The sequence below is a fragment of the Mytilus californianus genome, unplaced genomic scaffold (genome assembly GCF_021869535.1).
Source record: "Mytilus californianus isolate M0D057914Y unplaced genomic scaffold, xbMytCali1.0.p SCAF_2, whole genome shotgun sequence".
Taxonomy (NCBI): Eukaryota; Metazoa; Mollusca; class Bivalvia; order Mytilida; family Mytilidae; genus Mytilus; species Mytilus californianus.
This window is the reverse complement of record NW_026262668.1, coordinates 133,629,153-133,652,430: the sequence shown is the minus strand read 5'-3', so window position 1 is coordinate 133,652,430 and position 23,278 is coordinate 133,629,153. Positions and strand designations below refer to the sequence as shown.

At 31.6% G+C, this 23,278-nt stretch overlaps 1 protein-coding gene across 1 annotated transcript in view; it reads right to left on the bottom strand.

Annotated features, from left to right (window-relative positions):
- The window catches only part of LOC127731090 (uncharacterized), a 117,839-nt gene that overhangs the window by 89,109 nt on the left and 5,452 nt on the right, over positions 1-23,278 (bottom strand). The window contains exons 6-22 of the mRNA XM_052239950.1: positions 22,031-22,283; positions 19,745-19,908; positions 18,277-18,453; positions 17,530-17,782; positions 16,881-17,044; positions 15,323-15,493; positions 13,073-13,328; positions 11,648-11,817; positions 7,556-7,723; positions 6,319-6,522; positions 5,399-5,441; positions 4,054-4,217; positions 2,721-2,897; positions 2,296-2,502; positions 1,813-1,855; positions 913-1,079; positions 209-271 (exon numbers count right to left, since the gene is read on the bottom strand). Of these exons, the coding sequence (XP_052095910.1) occupies positions 209-271; positions 913-1,079; positions 1,813-1,855; positions 2,296-2,502; positions 2,721-2,897; positions 4,054-4,217; positions 5,399-5,441; positions 6,319-6,522; positions 7,556-7,723; positions 11,648-11,817; positions 13,073-13,328; positions 15,323-15,493; positions 16,881-17,044; positions 17,530-17,782; positions 18,277-18,453; positions 19,745-19,908; positions 22,031-22,283 (2,844 nt within the window). The remainder of the gene's footprint in view (positions 1-208; positions 272-912; positions 1,080-1,812; positions 1,856-2,295; positions 2,503-2,720; positions 2,898-4,053; positions 4,218-5,398; positions 5,442-6,318; positions 6,523-7,555; positions 7,724-11,647; positions 11,818-13,072; positions 13,329-15,322; positions 15,494-16,880; positions 17,045-17,529; positions 17,783-18,276; positions 18,454-19,744; positions 19,909-22,030; positions 22,284-23,278) is intronic.

The following is a 23,278-nucleotide window of genomic DNA, read 5'->3' as shown; positions in this document are numbered from 1 at the left end:
TATTGTTAAGTTTGTGACTTTTACTTGCTTACCGTTACTTCTAAATCATTTGGTCTCTGGTGGAAGGTTGTTGCATTGCCAATCATACAACATCATTTTATTTTTATATATACTGTTTTAAGACTTCCAATCAAGCCAAAAACCTGCAAGTTTACATATATATATAATTTTACCAACATAATTGTATCTAAATAATGGATGTACCTACCATTCAGAAAGTCTCCTGTGTATGAGGTACAATAAGATTGTTTCCAGAAATCAAATGCTAGACCTGAAAGCAAAAATACAGTGATTTTTTTCACACATTATGTGCTAAGACTAAAGGTTTTTACCTTTCAGAATGTCAATGGGATGACTACTTTTTCAACTTCATTCATTTAAATTAGCAATTGGGAACTATATTTAGATCTTTGGATATAAGAGGCCCCCACTTATGGAACTACATATATGATTAATGCATAGACTTATTGCAAGTCCCCCTCCTAACACTGTCTTACTAGTGGGCAAAATCCTTGATCCTCAACTGGTAACTATCTAATCAATGATATGGAAGGGAGATATTATTACAGCCAATTCAATACTTTTTAATTGTTCCTTCACAGAATGACTGAGATTATCTCCCATTTATATCAAACATTTAAAAATCTATTCAACACTTTGTTGAAAAACTTACACATTTCAACTTATGTCTCTGATTCACATATATTCAGTTAAGTTTTCCAGTACACTTATATAGGAGTGTTGTGAACATTAGGCAGAAGGTATATATATACATATAAGCGAAAGGAGTGTGGAAGTTACCCTATTTCTAAAGTTTCCATTTAATTTTTTAATGAATTAAATGCTTAAATTTAAATCAATTATTAAAAACATTATGAAAGTAGACTTGATTAAACTTCATTAAGCACTTACCACCAACAGGTTGAGTTTGATTGATTCTGCAAACCTCATACTTCAGCTGAACATTATTTAATATAGAGTATTCTTTAAGACATGTATTGTTGTTTGCCTCAAAACATAGTTTTATCTCAGCATCAACTGAGAATTTACTTTCAGATGGGATGTTGTAGATGGTAAAACTGAAATAAAAGTGGAGAACTCTTGTTTAATTCTCCTTTCAAAATAGAACGTAGATCTTCAATGAAATATTTTGAACACTTAATAATTGTTCTTTTTATTTTTTACTTGAACATTTCAAGCTTCATACACAATGAGGCAAGTACCTCCTGGTTTCTTTTTTTATTCTTAAAGGGTCTTCTCATAATACATTTGAGAATCTATGATGTCAGTGGATATCATATGTATTCTCTTGTAAAAGTTCTTTTTAGGTAAAGGTTAATATTGTTTGTCCTTAAGAAGGTGGAGAGTTGTCTTTTTGACAATCGTACCACATCTTCTAATTTTTATATTGACAAAAAAAGTAAAAATTAAACTAGGACTGTGAGTAAAAACCTCCTCACAGCAAATTTAACATGTTGGACCATTATAATATTTCTTTACGCTCATCCTAAGGCAGTAATTCCTAATAATTCTGTTCAAATCAAGTCAAGGCTTCTCCTTTTAAATATACCCGGAAAGGGGGGACAGAGTTGCATTATAAAGAAAAAAGAATGAGATGTATAAAACTTCCCAGAAACTGTCAGTATGAAGAACAGCAATAAAAGCACTGCTGTTTGATATATGATTGATTTCCGTTATTTCATATAATACTTGTCACAATGTCATGTACATCCACTAATTTACTTTTGATTCAAAGGCATTTTTGTCATATGATAGTTTTTTTAAAGTTCCAATGCATTTTTAACATTTTACCTGAAGGAAAACACACCATGAAGTCTTACATTCTGTATTTTTCCTGTAAAGAAAATAATTGTTTCATATTGAATCTAATCAAATATCTTCATGATGGTGATGCAATTAAAGTCATTTGGTTAAGAGGTTAACTGGAGATGTATTTCTACATGTATAAATACCAAACTTTTCACGTGTAAATCTTTCCTGGTTTGCTAGCAACATTTAAATTTCTGAGTCAGTACATGTGTTGTTCAAGAACAATCAGAGTATATTCATATCTAATTAACATGAACTATTAACCATAACACATTAAGAACTACTCAGAAGTAATTCATAAAAATTCAACTCTAATTTCGGAATACTTTATTCCTATTAAATTTGCTAAAGCTTTCAAGATTCAGATAATATTTATTTCTGATTGTCTAATTTCTTACATTGTTTACACATGGTGGATGTCATGAAGCAGTACAAAATTCCTTCAGTACTCTATATATCTCTTACCCCACTGATAGTTAAGCATTTGGAACTCGTAATGCAAATCTTCTATAGACACCTTGAGCATGTAAGAGCAGGTATCCAGATGTATGGATGATTTCAACGATCGATGGAGAACGTCATTAAACACACAGCAGGAGAACTGTGAACATGATGACATATGACATGCAATATCTCCTGATAAAGTTGGTAAGGTGGTCACACTAGAACATTCTGAAAAAATATTTAAAAAAATAGTGATAATTAATAATTCAATAGTTACCATTTAGAACTTGCAATAAATTAAAATTAGTAGATTCTGAACAATCAAATAGTAACATTTGTTTTTATCACTTGAAGCATTGGCATTGTTTATTCAATCTCCAGTTTACAAAAAAAGGGTAAGGAATTTTCTTGTACCTATATGTGAACAATTGCTAATTTCTATTTACCATTATTCCAACCATTTATTGCATCTTTGTAAGGTGAACCTGTAAGACTACAACTATCAGAATATCCAACATAGTCTGACAAACCAAGCTCTGTAATCAATCTGTCTGATGTTACATCTGTTATAACTGAGTTTACAGTCAAGCCTTTATCACTCAACCAGTTAGTCAGTGAGAAATCTGAAAATACAATGCCATCAGTTACAACCGAGTTTACAGTCAAACCTCTATCACTCAACCATTTAGTCAGTGAGAAATCTAAAAATACATTGCTATCAGTTACAACCGAGTTTACAGTCAAACCTCTATCACTCAACCATTTCGTCAGTGAGAAATCTAAAAATACAATGCTATCAGTTACAACCGAGTTTACAGTCAAACCTCTATCACTCAACCATTTAGTCAGTGAGAAACTGAAAATACAATGCCATCAGTTACAACTGTTTCGGTTCTTATACATCCTCTGCTTTCAAATATTCGGCTTTGAGCGTTCCTGATGAAGATAAACCCAGAAAAGCTCTTCAGACACATAAAATTATTTAACGTGTTGTTTTCATTTTTTACAACCATGTTTACAGTCAGACCTCTGTCATAGAACCAGTTAGGTCATAAAGAAATCTAAAAATACAATGCCATCAGTTATAACCGAGTTTACAGTCAAACCTCTGTCATTGAACCAATTAAGTCATTAAGAAATCTAAAAATACAATGCCATCAGTTATAACCCAGTTGACAGTCAAAACTCTGTCATACAACCAGTTAGTCATAAAGAAATCTAAAAAATACAATGCCATCAGTTATAACCCAGTTTACAGTCAAACCTCTGTCATTGAACTAGTTACTCATTAAGAAATCTCAAATCACAATGCCATCAGTTTTTACAGTTAACTGTCAAACCTCTGTCACTAAACCAGTTAGTCAGTGAGAAATCTGAAAACACAGTGCAGCCATATTATTACTATCTTTAAAAGGATTTTTAATTGTGTCAAATCAGTTTGAACCTTAGTTTTTTTTAATAATTTGATTATATAATAGCTTATAAGAATTAATGGTTCACAAAACAAGCAAATTTAATTTTATGGACCAAGGACACAAACAATCTTAATAGTAGATCTTTCAATCCACATTATCTTTTTCTGATTTCTTGCATTACAAACATTATAATGGTGCATAATAAAATTGAGAATGGAAATGGGGAATGTGTCAAAGAGACAACATAAGTCTAGATCTAAAATAATCAGGTCACTCAATAAATAAAATGTATTATATAAGATAAAACATAAGATGACCAGTTCTCAAAATAGTTACACCATGCTGAAGCAAAAAGTTTACTTACCAGGATTTAAGAAACCTGCAGATATTTCACATGATCCAAAGCTGATAATGTTACTGGTCAGCAATGAGACTTCATAATCACATGGGATTTTATCAGTATAACAGACAGACAGACTCAAATCTGCTATATATTGGTGATCATCTTTTAATTTTTGTACAGTATACCTATAAATCAAAGCATAAAAATGTAACTTTCATATAAATATTAAAATATTATTCGAAATAAACTGTTGACACAGAGATATGTCTCGCCTGTCGGCATAAAATTCAGAAAAAGACAATCTGATGGACAGCAACATTGTAATTAATTCACGTCACTGCACCATCTAGTGGGTAGGGCCTCAAAATGGTTGACAAACTGAGATGTACAAACAGCAATGTAACTTTATAGAAAATATTGTCCATTGTAAGTAGTTCCTATCAAACTAACTTAATCATAAAACTTAACATTGAAATTGCTAATTGATTGAAAGTCACTGGACCATGACCTAGGGGGCAGGGCCTCAAAATAGTCGTCAAACTGATATGTACTGATAGTAATGCAACTTAATAGAAAATATCATTGATCTATCGCAAGTAGTTCCTATCAAACTAACTTAAGCAGAAAACTTAACATTGAATGGCTAATTAAATCAAAGTCACTGGACCATGGCCTAGGGGGCAGGGACTCAAAATTGTTGTCAAACTGATATGTACTGATAGTAATGCATCTTCATTCATCATCGCCTTCGCCGGAAAAGCAATCCCTATGTCTCGTTTTTCACGACTTTCGTCGCAGGCGAGACAAAAAACCTTTTTGACATTTTAGGGCACAATACCAGTATGCAAGTTGCATATGGTGTACGATTAGGGGATATCATAACCTTAAATAACTGTGATAACATATGTGTTTCATTTTCAAATTTATTAATCAGTGACAGACCGTTTTAACATCTTCAAAATTCTTCTAAGATGTTTTTGTGACCTATTGTATTTTTTTAAGATTAAATGTAATGTCCCAATAAATCCTTTAAAATAATATGTATACAAATCATTGTGTGAACTCTCATGTAATAAACTGTTTTGTATTTCTATAACATAAAATTATCTGTAAAGAGTACCTGGTACCTCTGGATATCTAGTATAAAGTACCTGAGACTAACTTCTCATTTTTGCAGATTTTCTATTCTTTTTTATTGAAATAATTTTGAAATTTTTGTGGAATATGGGTTGAGTTTGCTTTTATACACAAAAGGTTGAATGAAATCAAACTGTAAACTTAGTATAAAGAAATGAAACATCTGCTACTGCAGAAAAACATATGAGTCATAACTATGTCAAACACCAATTTTAACTGAAGTACTTACATCATATTTACTATCCCAGAAAGTGAGAAAGTTTCATTGTTTCCTGAAAAAGAACACAGTTCTATAATAAGTAAAATATATCATGTGCTACAAACTCTGCAGAAGGAGGTGTTTAACATTACATGTATAATCTGTGCGCAGTATTACTGACGAGCTACAAACTCTGCAGAAGGAGCTGTTTAACAATACATGCTTGATCTGTGCACAGTATTATTGACAATCTATGATGCAGATATTTCTATGGAAACATCTAACACGTGCATTAATTCTCCTCCATATTACTTGTCTTTTTACCAGTATGGAAACATTTTAACTAAACAAACATTCTAAGGATAATGCAGATACAATACCCGCAGGAATAATGGATAAGGTCTAATGAATTTTTAATTCCTATTGAGAAAAAAATCGTTACTGATAGTGTGAGCAATGAATTTCCATCTTATCCTTAATCAGGTAAGAATATATATCCAGAGATGCAGATATTTTCATGTAAACTCAACCACTAAGGAACCAAGCTTTTTCTCTTTCTGGCAATTTTCTATGTTGATGGTCAAAAACTTTCTGAAAAAAATCCTCTACAGACAAAATTCGAAATTTATCAGTAATTTCTTGTAGATAGGACTATATACCAAATATCTAATCAATTTATTCAGGCATTAAAGAAAAAAGTGCAGAAAATTTTTCAGACCAATGAAAAGAGCAAATGGAAAACTATGGTCTCTCTCGCCTTTAACAATAGGGGACTAAACATAAAAAGAAATGAAAGGATTATAAAATAAGAATTTGTTTCTATAGGGCACCATGACTGCTCACACTGTCCTATGTCCATGTTTAGTGAACCATGAACAGTGCTAAAAACCTATATATCACTGATCTTTTTCACATACAGAAAGTAATTTATATTATCTAAAAAATACTACCATAATCCAGATCCGTTAGTTTCCTTTTTGTTTGAAGCTTTCCAATTTGTAAATGCATTGTATTTCTACAATCCTCTATCTGTAATGCTACTGGTATAGTTTTATTTATCTTTGGCAAAGTAATACAACATATCACACCATCACATGTCGAAGTCACAGAACAAATCATCCAGCTTGGTAAAACTGGCAAAACCAAACTACAACCTACAAAAAACATTATCTCAAGGAAATGTTTTGGTAATGAAAATGAACTAAGGTGTAGAGGACAACAGTAGGAACGATTTCTGGCAATAAAATATAGCAACTTTTCTCAATTTCAAGGTGTATTTCAAAAATAATAAACAGTATTATAACTGGTCTTTATCTCTTATCTAGGTAGATAATTTAATCAAAGATAATGAATGCATTGTTCATAAAAAAATCAAATAATGACAAAATCACTAAATAAAGCCTTTGAAATCGTAAGATCATAACAAGTCGGATTCCAATCCAAAGTCACCACCTCAGTGGTCTCGAGTGCAGGAGGTTGTGGGTCTAAACCCCGGCTGTGCCAAACCAAAGACTTTAAAGTCCATATTTGCTGCTTCTCTGCAAAGCATGAGGTATTAAGGAGAAGGAGCAAAGACTGGTCAGCTTGGAGTCAAAATAATGCGTCGGGGTAGGGTGACATATCTTCCTGTAGACTGTTACCTTGTGAACTAGCATGTTAAATATCTAGCTCGGTGTGTCATTCTAGTACAAAGCAGGGCTTATATTTATATCACACTATTATGTTCTCGTTCTAAATATGCATTTTATTTGCCACTGGACGTTAAACAGCGATCAAACAATTCATCAATCCATCTAATCCAAAGTCAAGTTTTAGTCATCACCTGAAAATCCTTCTATTGCACATGACAATCTTTGATAACTATGAACTTCACTAACATTTAATAGGGATCTTCCTCTGATTATATAAAGATATAAGAATGACCATATATCCTAATCGGATTCCAATCCAAAGTATGGTTCTGCAGTTATCATAGGAAAAGCAGAATTAACTGTTTGGCTGACAGATAGGTCAAAAACATTATATCACTCTACTTGAAAGTATAGCTCTGCGTTACCTAACCACAATGCAATGTCCTATTCTAATGTGAGTGTCATGAAAGTTTCAAGATTTCATAAACAAATTTTAATTGATGTATAAAAGAAAAAAACTTGAAACAATCAGGATATCATAAAATTACAGTTTTACCTGCTGTGTTGTCAATATCAAAATCTGTGAAAATTTCTGAACAAGTTTGGTCTGTGACAAATTTTCTAATTCCCCACTCCTGCAATAAATATTCAACAGACCACTGTGGTAATAGGTCCATGTTCACTGCTAAACTGTTGCTAGAAAGCCATGATTCAAGGTCAAATCCTGTAAGGTAAAAAATATCATTTGAGATGTACAGGAGCCATACAGGATATGCAACATATTAAATATACAACATTATCAAAGAGCTGATTGCTCTGAGGTGGAAGAAGATGCATAAAAAGTAACTTGAATTACCATAAAATCAGCCCACACCAACCCAGCCTGCTTTGTCCCATTATTGCTTTCTACGTATATTTTTCTTCCAAAAATAAAAATACTCATAACTCAACCAAAACTCACTATACTTAACATAAAAATCTGCAAATACTGTTGATTCAAATTAAATTTTCTATAACTAAATTCCATACATTCGTCTCAGCATGGTCAACTTGAAAGCAATTTCGCCAAGCAATTATAACAGTAATTGATTTGGTTTCACTTGAAAGTTTTCTGTCAAAGGCAGATAGTTATCTTTAAAAAAAACTGACCACCAAGATTTTAGTCAAGTTTGCTTAAATAAGGGTTTTTCATTATAAACAAATATTGAAAAATTCTACATATATCCAATGCAGATATGTGTCAGGCCGAGGATTGACCGGTCATGTCAGGTGATGACCTTGCTATGTTATTGCGATAATGTAGAGTCAAGCGCACACGTGAATCTGCTGGTGTTTTACACATCAAACGATGCACCGTCAGTTGACAGAATCACGTGTGCGCTTGACTCTTTTAGCATTTCAAACCCGTTCATTTAACGTGTTTGACCCATATATCATATTTGTTTTTCATCTAATATTTTTACACAAAAGTATGAGGATAGGAATGGCATTTTCCGTCAGGAGTCACACAGCCCTTTTCTGAAATTTTTCATAAAAATAAAACTATTGACAGCAACGAATTACTGGTTCCGTACTCGAGCCTCAATAGTGTGTCATTTTTGTGTGTACCTTAATGACGAATAACGGTAAAGAGCTGGACTATTCAGTTGTTAAATCCCGTTTTTATCACTTCTAAAACTTTGAAACGTATTAAGGCAATAAAGGCAATCATTGGAGACATTCCAACAATGAATGACATGAAAACTACGTACTTTCGAAATGGAATCCGTCAACAGACATTAGTTTGTACATTGATATTTCTGTCAACAGACGGTGCATCGTTTGATGTGTAAAACACAAGCAGATTCACGTGTGCGCTTGACTCTTTATTATCGCAATAACATACTTAGATATTCTAACTTTCGTTTTAAAAAAACACATGTTGTCTAAAACTGGAATATGACTTAATTGATTGCATAAAAGATCTGAACGCAGACGGAACAATTAAATCCGTGTATTTTTTCAAGCATCATTGATTTGAAGTCGTACTCTCCACGTATATACTTGGCTTTAACTCGAGATGGATTGTATGATATGACAATTCTGTTTATCATTATTTTGAAACTTTCAGATGCACAATTAAATTTCTCATTTGTGCACATGCGCAGATACGTAACCAACGTGATTTAAATTAACCCGAATAATCCAGTTGTTTTATTCCGATAATTCCAATTATTAATCTACCAAAGACAATTATTACAACAATCAGTGAAAATTATTATCATGACCTATTAATGCTCCAAAACAAGCCATCAACTTTTAATTAATTTTTTTTCATGTGTGTTCATGAATTTCGAGAATTTATACCATATAAATATCTGAATAAGTTTATTAAACTTTAATACCCATAATATTATTATTTTTTAATAATTGCAATGACGTATAAAACGTCCTTGATAAAAGCAGTCAATATAATACTTCCATGATAAAAGTAAGGAGAAGTAACTCAGGGTGAACGTACTCTATGGGGACGAACTCAGGGCGAACGGACCAAGGGCGAACATGTAATCAGGGCGAACCGACCCGATACCAAATTCACGCATGCGTACTACAAACTCTACTTTAAAGACATCTGGTAACAAGTAAACAAATAATGTTCATGTAAGATGAGATGAAATCTAATAATTTACATAAATAATAGGGTTGATATTAATATATTAAAACATGAGAAATTATAACACTAACGATAGTGATTGTTTTTCAAGCCTAACTAATAAATTAAATGATTCAATGTGTAAACATCGGTGTCAAGATATGGCACGGAAGTTGCTATGAAATTGTAAAGCACAGAAAGGGATACGGCATACGTCCTGGTGACGGTTCAATGATTTTACAGCCGGCAGTAAAGGCTTTCAGAAGACTTGAAGTCTTCTTCCACCAAAAATCAGTTTGCATGTTTACAGGTAAATACAAATATTGTCCACATTCATTTCTCTTCTGTATTAAAATTAAGTAGTTTACTGAGAATTTATGAAAGATCTTATTTTTCTGCACCATTTAATTTTCAAGGCGAACGATGGTTTAAGGCATGGCCACTCATGTGGCTTCCTTAAAATGGCCATAGATATAAGAAGATGTGGTATGAGTGCCAATGAGACAACTCTCCATCCAAGTCAAAATTTATAAAAGTAAACCATTATAGGTCACAGTACGGTCTTCAACACGGAGCCTTGGCTCACACCGAACAGTAAGCTATAAAGGGCCCCAAATTACTAGTGTAAAACCATTCAAACGGAAAACCAACGGTCTAATCTATATAAAAAACGAGAAATGAGAAACACTTATGAACCACATCAACAAACGACAACTACTGAACATCAGATTCCTGACTTAGGACAGGTGCAAACAAATGCATGTTCAGTTAACGAGCTGAGTATTCTGCCCCCTCATATTTTAGCATAATAATGTATCTAGACATTAGTAGAGACAAAAAACTTTGTTGTCTATTACTTTTATTGCGAACCCAATGAAAGTTTTCCACAGTGCCATCTCTATCTTGACCAGGTATTTAAACTTTTGCAAGTTCACCTGTCCTATTGAATAAATACAAGAGCTATTGTTCTCTGTGTAGTTTATTCTCTGGGACCTTTAAATTTCTTCTAAGAGAAATCTATCATTCATTGATTAAATTACCTGAGTAAAAAAATGATCTTATATACAGACAAAAATACTTTTTTTTATACTCATTAACTGCGTGTGATAATGTAGCTATTCAATATTAATAATATATTTTCATTCAGTTTAATATAAACATTGATTCAATCATAAAATGTTGATTTCTGACAAAACTTTCAACATTGTTCCTTTTAAAAAAAAATAGTTTGACATGAATAAGAACTTGAAAACAATGATGTTTCAAATTAAGATCTTAACTGTATTCTATAACTAAACAAAAAAAAATCAAATTTCCAATAGGAACATTGATAAAACTTTTGTTAGAAATCCACTTTTTATGATTGCATCAATGTTTATATTAAACTGAATGAAAATATACTATTAATATTGAATAAATACATCATCACACACAAATAATGAGTATAAAAAAAGTATTTTTGTATATATATAAGAATTTTTTTTTACTCAGGTAATTTAATCAATGAATGATAGATTTCTCTTAGAAGAAATTTAAAGGTCCCAGAGAATAAACTACACAGAGAACAATAGCTATTGTATTTATTCAATAGGACAGGTGAACTTGCAAAAGTTTAAATACCTGGTCAAGATAGAGATGGCACTGTGGAAAACTTTCATTGGGTTCGCAATAATGTTCAGGTCAATTCAGTATACTTGTACATGTTGAAAGGCAGTTCATATGCCAAACAAAACTGTGTTCGCAAATTGTATTGGATAAAACCCCACGGTAGTTTGAAAGGCTACACATACAAAATATAAGGGAGTGGAGTGTGACATCTAGATGTTTTTCTTGTCTTGTTTTGTTGTATTGTTGGGTTTACATCCCAATGATGTAAACAACAAACCTCCTGAAATTCATACGATCTTAAAACTTTATTCTCTACCATACTACCTGTTAAAAATAGTGTGCTGGTAAAATAATACTAATTAATGTAATATTCCTCAGATTTAAGCTGTTCTTATTTGTATGAATTACCTGGAACTGGGAAATCACTTTTCCATTCACATGCAGATTTTGGCAGTTTATGATCTTTGAAGATATGTACAGAATGATAACATGGTACAGAAACATCAGCATCTAAACAAACACTCAGGGTCATATCTATCATGATGTTACCCTCTGTCTCCAGATCATACAGTGTCAATCTGAAATAGATACAATCTAAGCACTCAGGGTAATATCTATCATGATGTGACCCTCTGTCTCTAGATCATACAGTGTCAATCTGAAATAGATACAATCTAAGCACTCAGGGTAATATCTATCATGATGTGACCCTCTGTCTCTAGATCATACAGTGTCAATCTGAAATAGATACAATCTAAACACTCAGGGTAATATCTAGCACATGTAGCCCTCTTTCTATAAATCATACATTTCAATCTTATATATAATTACAATGTATACAGATTAACTAAAAATCATTAAAATTTATTACAAATTACATGAAAACACATCCACTCCTTTCAAAAGGATCATTTCTAACAGCTCTTACCAATTCTAACAACTTTGGTGATAAAATTTCAAGCAGGAAACTAACTTAAATCAGTTAAATGATGACACAAACAATGTTTCATCATGACATCATTTTGATAGTATAATGCAAATGTTGAATTCAAAATGCCAAAACTTAAACATGCAAACTATGCAAACATTCAAAGTCAATGAACCATGACTGAAAGAGCAGCACCAAATAATCTCCATGGAAATAAGAAATGCATGCCACTTCTAACTAATATAACTGCATACCAAATACCATTGATGTTTATATCATAAGTGGTTCCCTTTAAACCGATCTGAACATAAGCTTTAATATGTAAACTATGCAAAAGTTTTAAAGTCAATAGACCAAGATTAAAGGGGTGGGGCCAAATAATCTCAATCAATATGAGATGTAATGTTAATACAACTGCATGTAAATTGTCATTGACCTACCATTATTTGATCAACCCAAACTGACCGAAACACAAAATACTACATTGTGGCACAGCTGCTGCCTGTAACAGCCCTCATAAGTCGCGCTTTCTCCACTTTGTTGAAGTGAGAAAAACATCATCCCTGACTCTCAACTAGGCCAAATAACCACATGTCTACTGGTGTACCCTACAAGGAAATTCTTGGCATAACATAATTTTTTTTTACCTGAATGAATCTCATCAACAGCCACATCGCTATACTGTTCTAAGCACTGGGAGTCTTGGCATAGAGAATACTTTTCTTACCTCACTCTAACTCATCCAAATCTCTACTGGTACCCCTCACTTTTGTTTTGGCATACAGAGTAATAATGATATCTGACTAATTCTCTTACCTGACTCTAACTCATCCAAACCTCTACTGGTACCCCTCACTTTTGTTTTGGAATAAAGAGTAATAATAATATCTGACTAATTATCTTACCTGACTCTAACTAATCCAAACAGCCACATCTCTACTGGTACCCCCCACTGGAAGTGTAACAGGTCTTTGTTTAACTCCAGTTTTTCTATCCTAACATTAAGCTTCAACAGGCACTGATCAATACTGATTTCTGCTTCATATGACTGACCTATCTTGTCAACATTCGTACAACATTGTACTGTATTACAGGTGTCTGTTATATAACATGCTGTGTTCCCAGGTAGTGAGGGAAGACTGGTAGTCAATGGTTTACATCCTTAAAAATATTATAGTAGATTTAAAAATTTAAAAAACCAGGTGCACTTTCATGTCCTGTAGAAAATCTGTGCAATCTTATAGGAATTCTGTCCACATGTTTTTTTTTAAAGAAATTGTACATTAATTAGGTTTAATGTAGAAAACACAAGACAAGATGACAGAAAGAATCCTTATGTGTTGTTACAGCTGGAAACCTTCAAGCATCTTCAAAAATGACTGCAAATACACAAACTGGTCTTTAAGATATTTTGATATAAAATAAACTGTTGACACATAGTTATCATAACCTGTAGTATATGTAAATTATACAAAAGTTTCAAAGTAAATGGATGACTCCCATGAAAATGGTTAAATCAAAATTACAGTATAATTTGGTCAACTACATATGATGACAAACAATCCTACCAAGTAAGGGAGCTTTCTGTCAAATGGTCTCAAAGGAGTTGTGTTCACAAGGTGTCATTGTTAGAATATTAAAAAACAATGGTCAAAGTCCAATAACTCCTCTAAAAATTGTCAAATCAAACTGACGATCTAGTATGGTCAAGAGAATATGACGACAAATAATCATTTCAAGTATGAAAGCTGTATACAAATGGTCTGTGAGTATTGATGTGTTTTTGGATGGACAGATGGTCGAAAGGAAAGATGGAGACCTTTACCTAATCCCCCATGACAATAGTCACCAAAAAAATGGTTTACAGATCTTGCATTGCTGATCTACTTTTCCAATTAAATTTTCATTTATCTGATATTTCCTTCATGAAAACAGCCAAAAACACAAAAAAATTCATAAAAATTGAAATTAAAGATTATCTAAAATAGAAACCCTCAGGGGGATTATGTTCAAGTTTAATTCCAATCAGCTGTGTAATTTCAAAAAAGATCTTTTAAACAAAATTTGCATGTATAAAGGTTGAACTCTAAATCTAAAAAATAAGACTGTACAAAATACAGTAATACAAATGTGCACACGCTGAAATGTCTTGCATGCTTTATTAATTATGATTGAATTTATGTTGGTAATCTTTAACATAAAGGTTTAACCAATATTGCAAAAAAAAATTAATACATTTATTATCAATGATCCATGCAAAGTAGGTCAGGGTAAAATGAAGCTTGCTAGATGGACATGTAAACACAAAATTCATTCCACACATTTAATAAAGTTAACCTGTTGCATATTGTATCTAAGATATGGACTTGACTAAATAACTTTAAGCTTGATCACTGATCCATGAAATAAGGTCAAGGTCAATTGAACCCTGTCACCTTGCAAGGATCCCCTTTACCAAATAATGCTACATGTACTCATAATAAGAGAGAAATTCAAATGGTCAGATAAGTATACAATTTTTAGCATGCATTCGCTGAACCATAAGAATGAAGTCAAGGACAATGGACATTTGACAGATGTAAACCTTCTAACAAAATGCTTCTGTACACAAGGTGTGAAGCATACAGGTCATTTTCCTTCCGCAATATAAAGCTTTATGCTTTATGCCAAAAGCTAACACTGTCACAGCAGTTGCTGTAACATCCTTATGAATCGCATTCTGAGACTTTTGTTGTAGGCAAGACAATCACAAATAATACTAAACATACTTTAAATTCAGAAATTATTGCGAGGTTTTTATTAATGCGAATAAGCGACCGGCTGAGTATCGCAATAATAAGAACTCACATTCTGATATCTGATTCATATATCTGTATGCAGATTTATCTGAAATCACAATAATTAATCTCACATTTATGTCCATTCTTCAAAAATCGCAATGATAAATGCACACAATAATTTCTGAATTTACTGTAGTTAGAAATGAAATTGTTGGATGTTGCATACCAAATACTTATTTTCAAGTTTTCTTTTATCCATATTTTACATAAACAAAATATATTGTAACCTTTTATATTTCTACATAATAAATGCAATATAATCTTTGACAAATTATATAAATCAAAATTTAAGCATAAAAAAGTAAAATCAGATACCATTATTCCAGCCGGTTCCAGTGTATGGTAGGTCAGACATTGAACACTTTTTATCCATTAAGAATTCAGTTATGCCTAAAATGTCGCCTAATTTCTTCCTCTGATAATCACTTAAGATGGCTCCATTACTGAGTCCAAAGGAATCTTTTATGTATTTATCAAATGAAAATTCTGGAAAGAAATTTAAAAAAAAATAAATCAGAAAATTTACCAGTATATACAAATGTCACTTTTTTATATTTTGTCTTCATGTTAGATGTTTTTATGTTTTTTCCAAATGCTGTTCCATAAAAACATATATGGGACCCAGGGAAGGCAACTTAAATTTGCCACTATGGGTGGGTGCGAAATATTGTGTTTAATGGGTTTAAAATTATGCAGGACTCTAAAATCGCTTCTATGGGTGGTCACTCCGTTTTCAAAGTGCCTTCCCTGGGTACCATGTATGTTTTAATGGAACAGCCCTAATCTGACAAGCCATTTCCAACTGATTTTGACAGTTTGCTCTTATTTATGTTGTACTGCTACACCATTTTCCCATGTTAGTGCTGACAAACATGTTTAACCTGGCCTCATTATTTATTTGAATGTCTAAAGTCAGGAGTTTGTCATTCAGTGATTATCTTGTGTGTCTGTCTGTTATATTTGTTTTTCATTTATTATTTTGTCATAATCAGGCCTTGGTTTTTTTAACATTGTTTTTTATTTGGATAACATTTTGTCATTTTTTTGGCATTTTATAGCAGACTATGCAGTATGGGTTTAGCTCATTGTTGAAGGCTGCAGGGTGACCAATTATTTCTTTAATCTATGTTATTTGCTGGATGGTTGTCTCATTGGAATTGGCAATCATACCACATCTCCTTAATTTATTTGGATTTTATTTTGAGTAAAAAACATATCTTTAAACAAAGGTATTGCTAGCACAGTTCACAAAATGATAATCCTGCCAACACAGAAAGCAATGGTAATGTCTCTGAAATGGCTTAGGAAAACCCCCATATTTAATTTGAATAAAAGAACAAAAGGAGGTAGACAATGGCATTACTTGGTTAAGATTCTGAGAAAGTTTAAACAAGTTGTAACAAGGGTTTTGGGATTTATGAGACATAATGGGTACCACAGCAATGGCAAAGGTTTGCTAAGGGAAACGCCAAAACACCTTTTTGGAACAAAAAAAAAACAAAATGAAAGGTTCACAATGGCATTATATCCTGAAAATTTTGAGAAAGTTTCATTTTCTGAATAGTGGTATAGGAGAAGCAGATACAAATGTATACTGCAGTGTGGGGATATGAAAAAGTAAACACAAAAAAATCATTATACAAAAAATTTAAATAATAAGTGCAAAATAGGTACACCATGTGTGCAAGAGTCTGTGAAGATTTCACTAAATTCTGTTAGGCAGTTAAGGATCTGTAGCAGATACAAAAATTGGATATGGAGGGATTCATTTATCAATTTTTATCGCACACTTCATACCATGGTAACTACTTATGAGAAATTAAAAAAATGTTGACTTTAAATGTGTGATAAGTAAATGAATTAATGACTTTACCTGGATCAATAAAGTTGTTTTCCCATTCACATACAGATTTAGGCAGTATGGCATTATCTAATACTGGAACAGTTATCATACAGGGTCCACTGGACTCAAAACAAATACTCAACTGAAGGTTAACTAAGAACTGTCTTTTATACTTCAGGTCTTCTATGTCATAACTGAAGAAACAAGTTATCAATTAAAACAATCAACTTTTGTTATCCAATAGATTAAAGGTACTTTACTATAGAAATTGAACATCTACTGTAAATTCTGAAATATTGCAAGGTTTTTATTAATGCGAATAATGTGACTGGGTGAGTATCTAAATAATAAGAACTTGCATTTTGATATCTGATACATATATCTGTACGCAGAAATCACAATAATCAAACTCGCATTTTTGTCCATTCTTTAAAAATCGCAATAATAAATGCACGTAATAATTTCTGAGTTTACATTATTCAAATTTTTCAACATTAAACATAATTCTTGACTTGTTTCAGCAATTTTAGATGGCTGTGTAAATGAGGAACAAAAAAATCCCTAATCAGGTTGAACTGATGGAGTTATGTATACTCAATCTTGAATGTCTCCCCTAAATTACTGTTTTTACTCTTGCAGTTCACATGATTGTCCCTTAACATAAATACATATTACTTACTCAAGACGAATAACTCCAAACAGATAGACGTTATCTTTCTTTCCAAATTGATAATCCACCAGACTAATGTTGACTGTTAGTTTCTCAATCTGTACCTCTAATGTGTATTGACAGGGATCAATCCTGACTGAGGTTGTAATCGATCTACTGATCACTTCTACTTCAGTACAACATGTTATACCAGTACAATAGTCTCCAACATGACATTTCGTTGAGGCAGGGAGGCTGGGAAGGACAATTTCATGTGGACAATCTGTGAAGGAAAAAAATATTGACAGCAATAATCCATATACATATATGCCTAACCCAAAATACCTTTATTTAATAACTGTAAATGAATATAAAAAGTTTCCACTTGTTTTTAATACAACCAGATCTGTAAAGTCATACTGCCTACTGAGATTATTAACAGCATAATTTATGTATTATCTTGTTTACAATACAAAACATAAAAATGTGGAAATGAAATAAAATACAAAAGCAGTGAAATATTGGTCCACATGAAGAATTTTTAGGCTTTCACATCAATCATAAGATCAATTCAAAAATTGCCAATTAAAAGCATTTGTTAATTTCTGGAGCACCAACAAAGCTTATATTCATTAACCCTGGTCAAATTATAACAATTAGTCCTCCTTATTCAATGTCATAATTGACATGTATGAGTTAGCAATAATATGAAATCTATGACATTTACAAAATCTACCTTTTTTGCATGTTTTAAGACATCTATCATTACAGTCTTACCATTGTTCCATCCATTAGTGTTGGGTAGAAATGGTGAATCTTGTTGGTCACACTGATTCTCCAATAGGAATGGTGATAATCCAAGAGTTTCTAACAATTTCTTGGTGATTTCTGATGACAATGAACTCACAGAAGTACTTAATTCACTGTTCACAAGAAACTTTTCAAGGGAAAAACCTATAAAAGTAAAATTTCAATATCATTTCAAATAAACTGCTTATTTAACTTTCATTATTTTAATATATTTTTAAAATAAAAGTTTAAATAAATGTGTAAATTTTCTTTCAAAAGTGTTGTTCATTTAAGATCTCAAATATCAAACCAGCATTGACTAATGCCATCTGCATTGTTATTCAACATTAGAGATTATGGACAAAACAGTACTGGTACCTTTCAATGACTTATGTTTAAAGTTTAATGTTAATTGTATTAATGCATTAATTGTAGTTACAAGATAAATATATATGAATCATTTACCTAACCTGACAAAACATTGATAAATTGCAAATATACTCAAATTTACACTCACTCAACCAATATCTAATTAAAACGGAGTATTATGGAATCGCTGACCCTTTCACACTATCACATATCCATGTTTAATGAAGCATGAAATCTGGATAAAAACAGAAATTTGGTATACATTTTTAAAAAAAAGTTCACATAATAATGAGCATGATTCAGTGATGTGACCACAACTTAATGGTAACTTACCATTATCCAAAACTGTAACTTCATACAAAACAGGGAACACACTAACAAATAGACAGACAGTGCTATTTTTTTGTGAGTTATTGAGACATTTTACTAAATTTTTTTTCTGCTATTTCTAGCTTATCATAATTAAGAAATAATTCTTTCATGCCATGCTCTATGCTCATTTTAACATGGGTAGGCATTATATTTGTCAATATCTTTATACCGAGCGTTAGCGAGGAGTAAAAGGTTGACAAATATAATGCCTACCCATGTTAAAATTAGCAAAGAGCATGGCATGCATGATAGAATTATTTCGATTTTAATAGGAAAATTTAGAATTTTTGTACTTCAAAGCGGACATATAATTCGCGTTCAAAAGGCATCCATTTTGATTTGATGAAGCCAAAACGTTATAGAAAATCAACCGTTTCACGACAAACAAATGAAAAGAAACATGTAAATTTACTTTTAGAATGATTTTATTTAATTTTCTAGCGAGCAACACCAAAACAAATGTCTATTTTGATTTCTGGCGTTGTTCAAACACAGCTGACGTTGCTATTTCAATTGTGACGTCAATCACGTGCAGCCCATGTTTTATTGGAATTAGAACATGGCTTGTTTCCAAAGTGAAAGAAGAACATCATATTAGAATAGTTTATCACAACCTAGTAAAAACTATTATGAGATCAACATAAACAAACAATGATTCATTCTTTCTTTAAGGGCGAAAATATTCATCTTATAGACATAGATATACAAACTTTACCATTAATGACGAAATCACTTGTCCAATTACATAATGGTTTAGGAAGTGTGGCATTCTGTAAAAGTTGTACTAGTACTTCACAAGGTCCTGACCTTTCCATACATACAGATACATCCAGATTTACTAATAAGACATCATCATCTTCCAAGTTCTCTATTGTAAACCTTAGAAATAAAACATAACACCATCATTTCCTTAATTCTCTATTGTAAACCTTAGAAATAAAACATAACACCATCATTTCCTTAATTCTCTATTGTAAACCTTAGAAATAAAACATAACACCATCATTTCCTTAGTTCTCTATTGTAAACCTTAGAAATAAAACATAACATCATCATTTCCTTAATTCTCTATTGTAAACCTTAGAAATAAAACATACCACCATCATTTCCTTAATTCTCTATTGTAAACCTTAGAAATAAAACATAACACCATCATTTCCTGAATTCTCTATTGTAAACCTTAGAAATAAAACATAACATCATCATTTCCTTAATTCTCTATTGTAAACCTTAGAAATAAAACATAACACCATCATTTCCTTAATTCTCTATTGTAAACCTTAGAAATAAAACATAACATCATCATTTCCTTAATTCTCTATTGTAAACCTTAGAAATAAAACATACCATCATCATTTCCTTAATTCTCTATTGTAAACCTTAGAAATAAAACATACCACCATCATTTCCTTAATTCTCTATTGTAAACCTTAGAAATAAAACATAACACCATCATTTCCTGAATTCTCTATTGTAAACCTTAGAAATAAAACATAACACCATCATTTCCTGAATTCTCTATTGTAAACCTTAGAAATAAAACATAACACCATCATTTCCTTAGTTCTCTATTGTAAACCTTAGAAATAAAACATAACACCATCATTTCCTTAGTTCTCAATTGTAACTTTAGAAATAAAACATAACATCATCATTTCCTTAATTCTCTATTGTTAACCTTAGAAATAAAACATAACACCATCATTTCCTTAATTCTCTATTGTAAACCTTAGAAATAAAACATAACACCATCATTTCCTTAATTCTCTATTGTAAACCTTAGAAATTAAACATAACATCATCATTTCCTTAATTCTCTATTGTAAACCTTAGAAATAAAACATAACACCATCATTTCCTGAATTCTCTATTGTAAACCTTAGAAATAAAACATACCACCATCATTTCCTTAATTCTCTATTGTAAACCTTAGAAATAAAACATAACACCATCATTTCCTGAATTCTCTATTGTAAACCTTAGAAATAAAACATAACACCATCATTTCCTGAATTCTCTATTGTAAACCTTAGAAATAAAACATAACACCATCATTTCCTTAGTTCTCTATTGTAAACCTTAGAAATAAAACATAACACCATCATTTCCTTAGTTCTCAATTGTAACTTTAGAAATAAAACATAACATCATCATTTCCTTAATTCTCTATTGTAAACCTTAGAAATAAAACATAACACCATCATTTCCTGAATTCTCTATTGTAAACCTTAGAAATAAAACATAACACCATCATTTCCTGAATTCTCTATTGTAAACCTTAGAAATAAAACATAACACCATCATTTCCTTAGTTCTCTATTGTAAACCTTAGAAATAAAACATAACACCATCATTTCCTTAGTTCTCAATTGTAACTTTAGAAATAAAACATAACATCATCATTTCCTTAATTCTCTATTGTAAACCTTAGAAATAAAACATAACACCATCATTTCCTTAATTCTCTATTGTAAACCTTAGAAATAAAACATAACACCATCATTTCCTTAATTCTCTATTGTAAACCTTAGAAATAAAACATAACATCATCATTTCCTTAATTCTCTATTGTAAACCTTAGAAATAAAACATAACACCATCATTTCCTTAATTCTCTATTGTAAACCTTAGAAATAAAACATAACATCATCATCATTTTAGTTCTTTATTGTAAACTTTTAAGATCAAACATAACATCATCATTTTCTAAGTTCTTAATTATAACTTTAAGATAAAATATACATAAAAGTGTCCTACAGCACTTGTTTATTATTGAAGACTGAATGTTGACCCCTAGATTTTATGTGTCATTGGGTATCTGACTCATTGACATATACCCCAAATCACACCGTATTTATAGTGAAAGGCAAATTTTCTGCCACTATCCTATATATCCTCATTTTCCAGTGGCAATCCAAATCCCCCCCCCCCCCCCTTTTTCCCTCCCACTATTTTTCAACAGTGACAATTTTTGAATGATTCATAAGAAAATTTCACTTACTGTAAATTCAGCAATCCAAACAGTGAATATTTTTCTTTCTTTCCCCATTTATAGTCAACCAAGGAGTATTCAAGATATAGTTTTTCTATCACCACGGTCAGTTTATAATTACATGTATCTATATCCACATAGGTATGAAATTGTCTCTTTATTTTGTCTACTTCAATACAACAGTCAAGAGCTGTACATGTGTCTGGTATATAGCATGATGCATGAGAAGATATATCATTAAATGCAGGCATTGATGGGCATGCTGGAATATAAGACATGAGAAAAAATATCATATAACACATGTAAAGATTGGTATGCTGAAATATATACAACATGAGAAGATATATACATCATTAAATGTAGGCATTGATGGGTATGCTGAAACATTCAACACATGCACTACTAATCATTTGTACCGAAGAACAGTTTATATATTAAAAGACTCAAGATTTAAGTTGTTAATCTCTTCCATGTTTCAGTTCTTAAATTAACTAATAAATTTAGTGGAAATTTTGAAAATAGCAGACTAAAAAGGAGAGATTTATCCTTTTTCTTTTAAGAATCCAAGACTAGAAGTAATATCTCTCAAGTTCTGTAATTTCCAATAACATGATTATAAAACAAATAATTAGTTTCATATCTTCATCTGTTTGGGAAAACACAACATAAAACATTTAAATCTCACATGTTTTTCAAGTTTAGGGGCTATACATTTCATAAGAGCTTGCATACCTGCGAACTTTTCAAAATCTGCATGGGGATTTCAAATGAAGAGGACCTTATGCTCCTCTTGTATAGTCCTAAAAGTTTTTATTTTACTACTATATTGTTTGAATGAGTATATATGTGCTTAAATACCCTTTTAACTCATTAGAATGCCAGTTTTTAGGTGTTCAGTTTATATAATAAAGAATTCTAAAATTCACAACAACACCTCTCATGGGGGGAATCCCCCATAAATCATGTACTAAAACTATAATCCACCATAATAATTTATTGATGTTCAGTGGCAAATATTTCTAATCCATATTCAGGACCAGAACACTTAAACAATGAATCAGCAATATTGGTTAAGTAAAGCTGGTCCACTTGGAAGAAGGACCAGAAATTTGGACTGCTGATGAAAGAAGTTGGTCAAGTAAAGCTAGTCCACTTGGAAGAAGGACCAGAATTTGGACTGCTGTTGAAAGAAGTTTGTCAAGTAAAGCTGGTTGACTTGGAATAAGGACCAGAGTTTGGACTGCTGTTGAAAGAAGT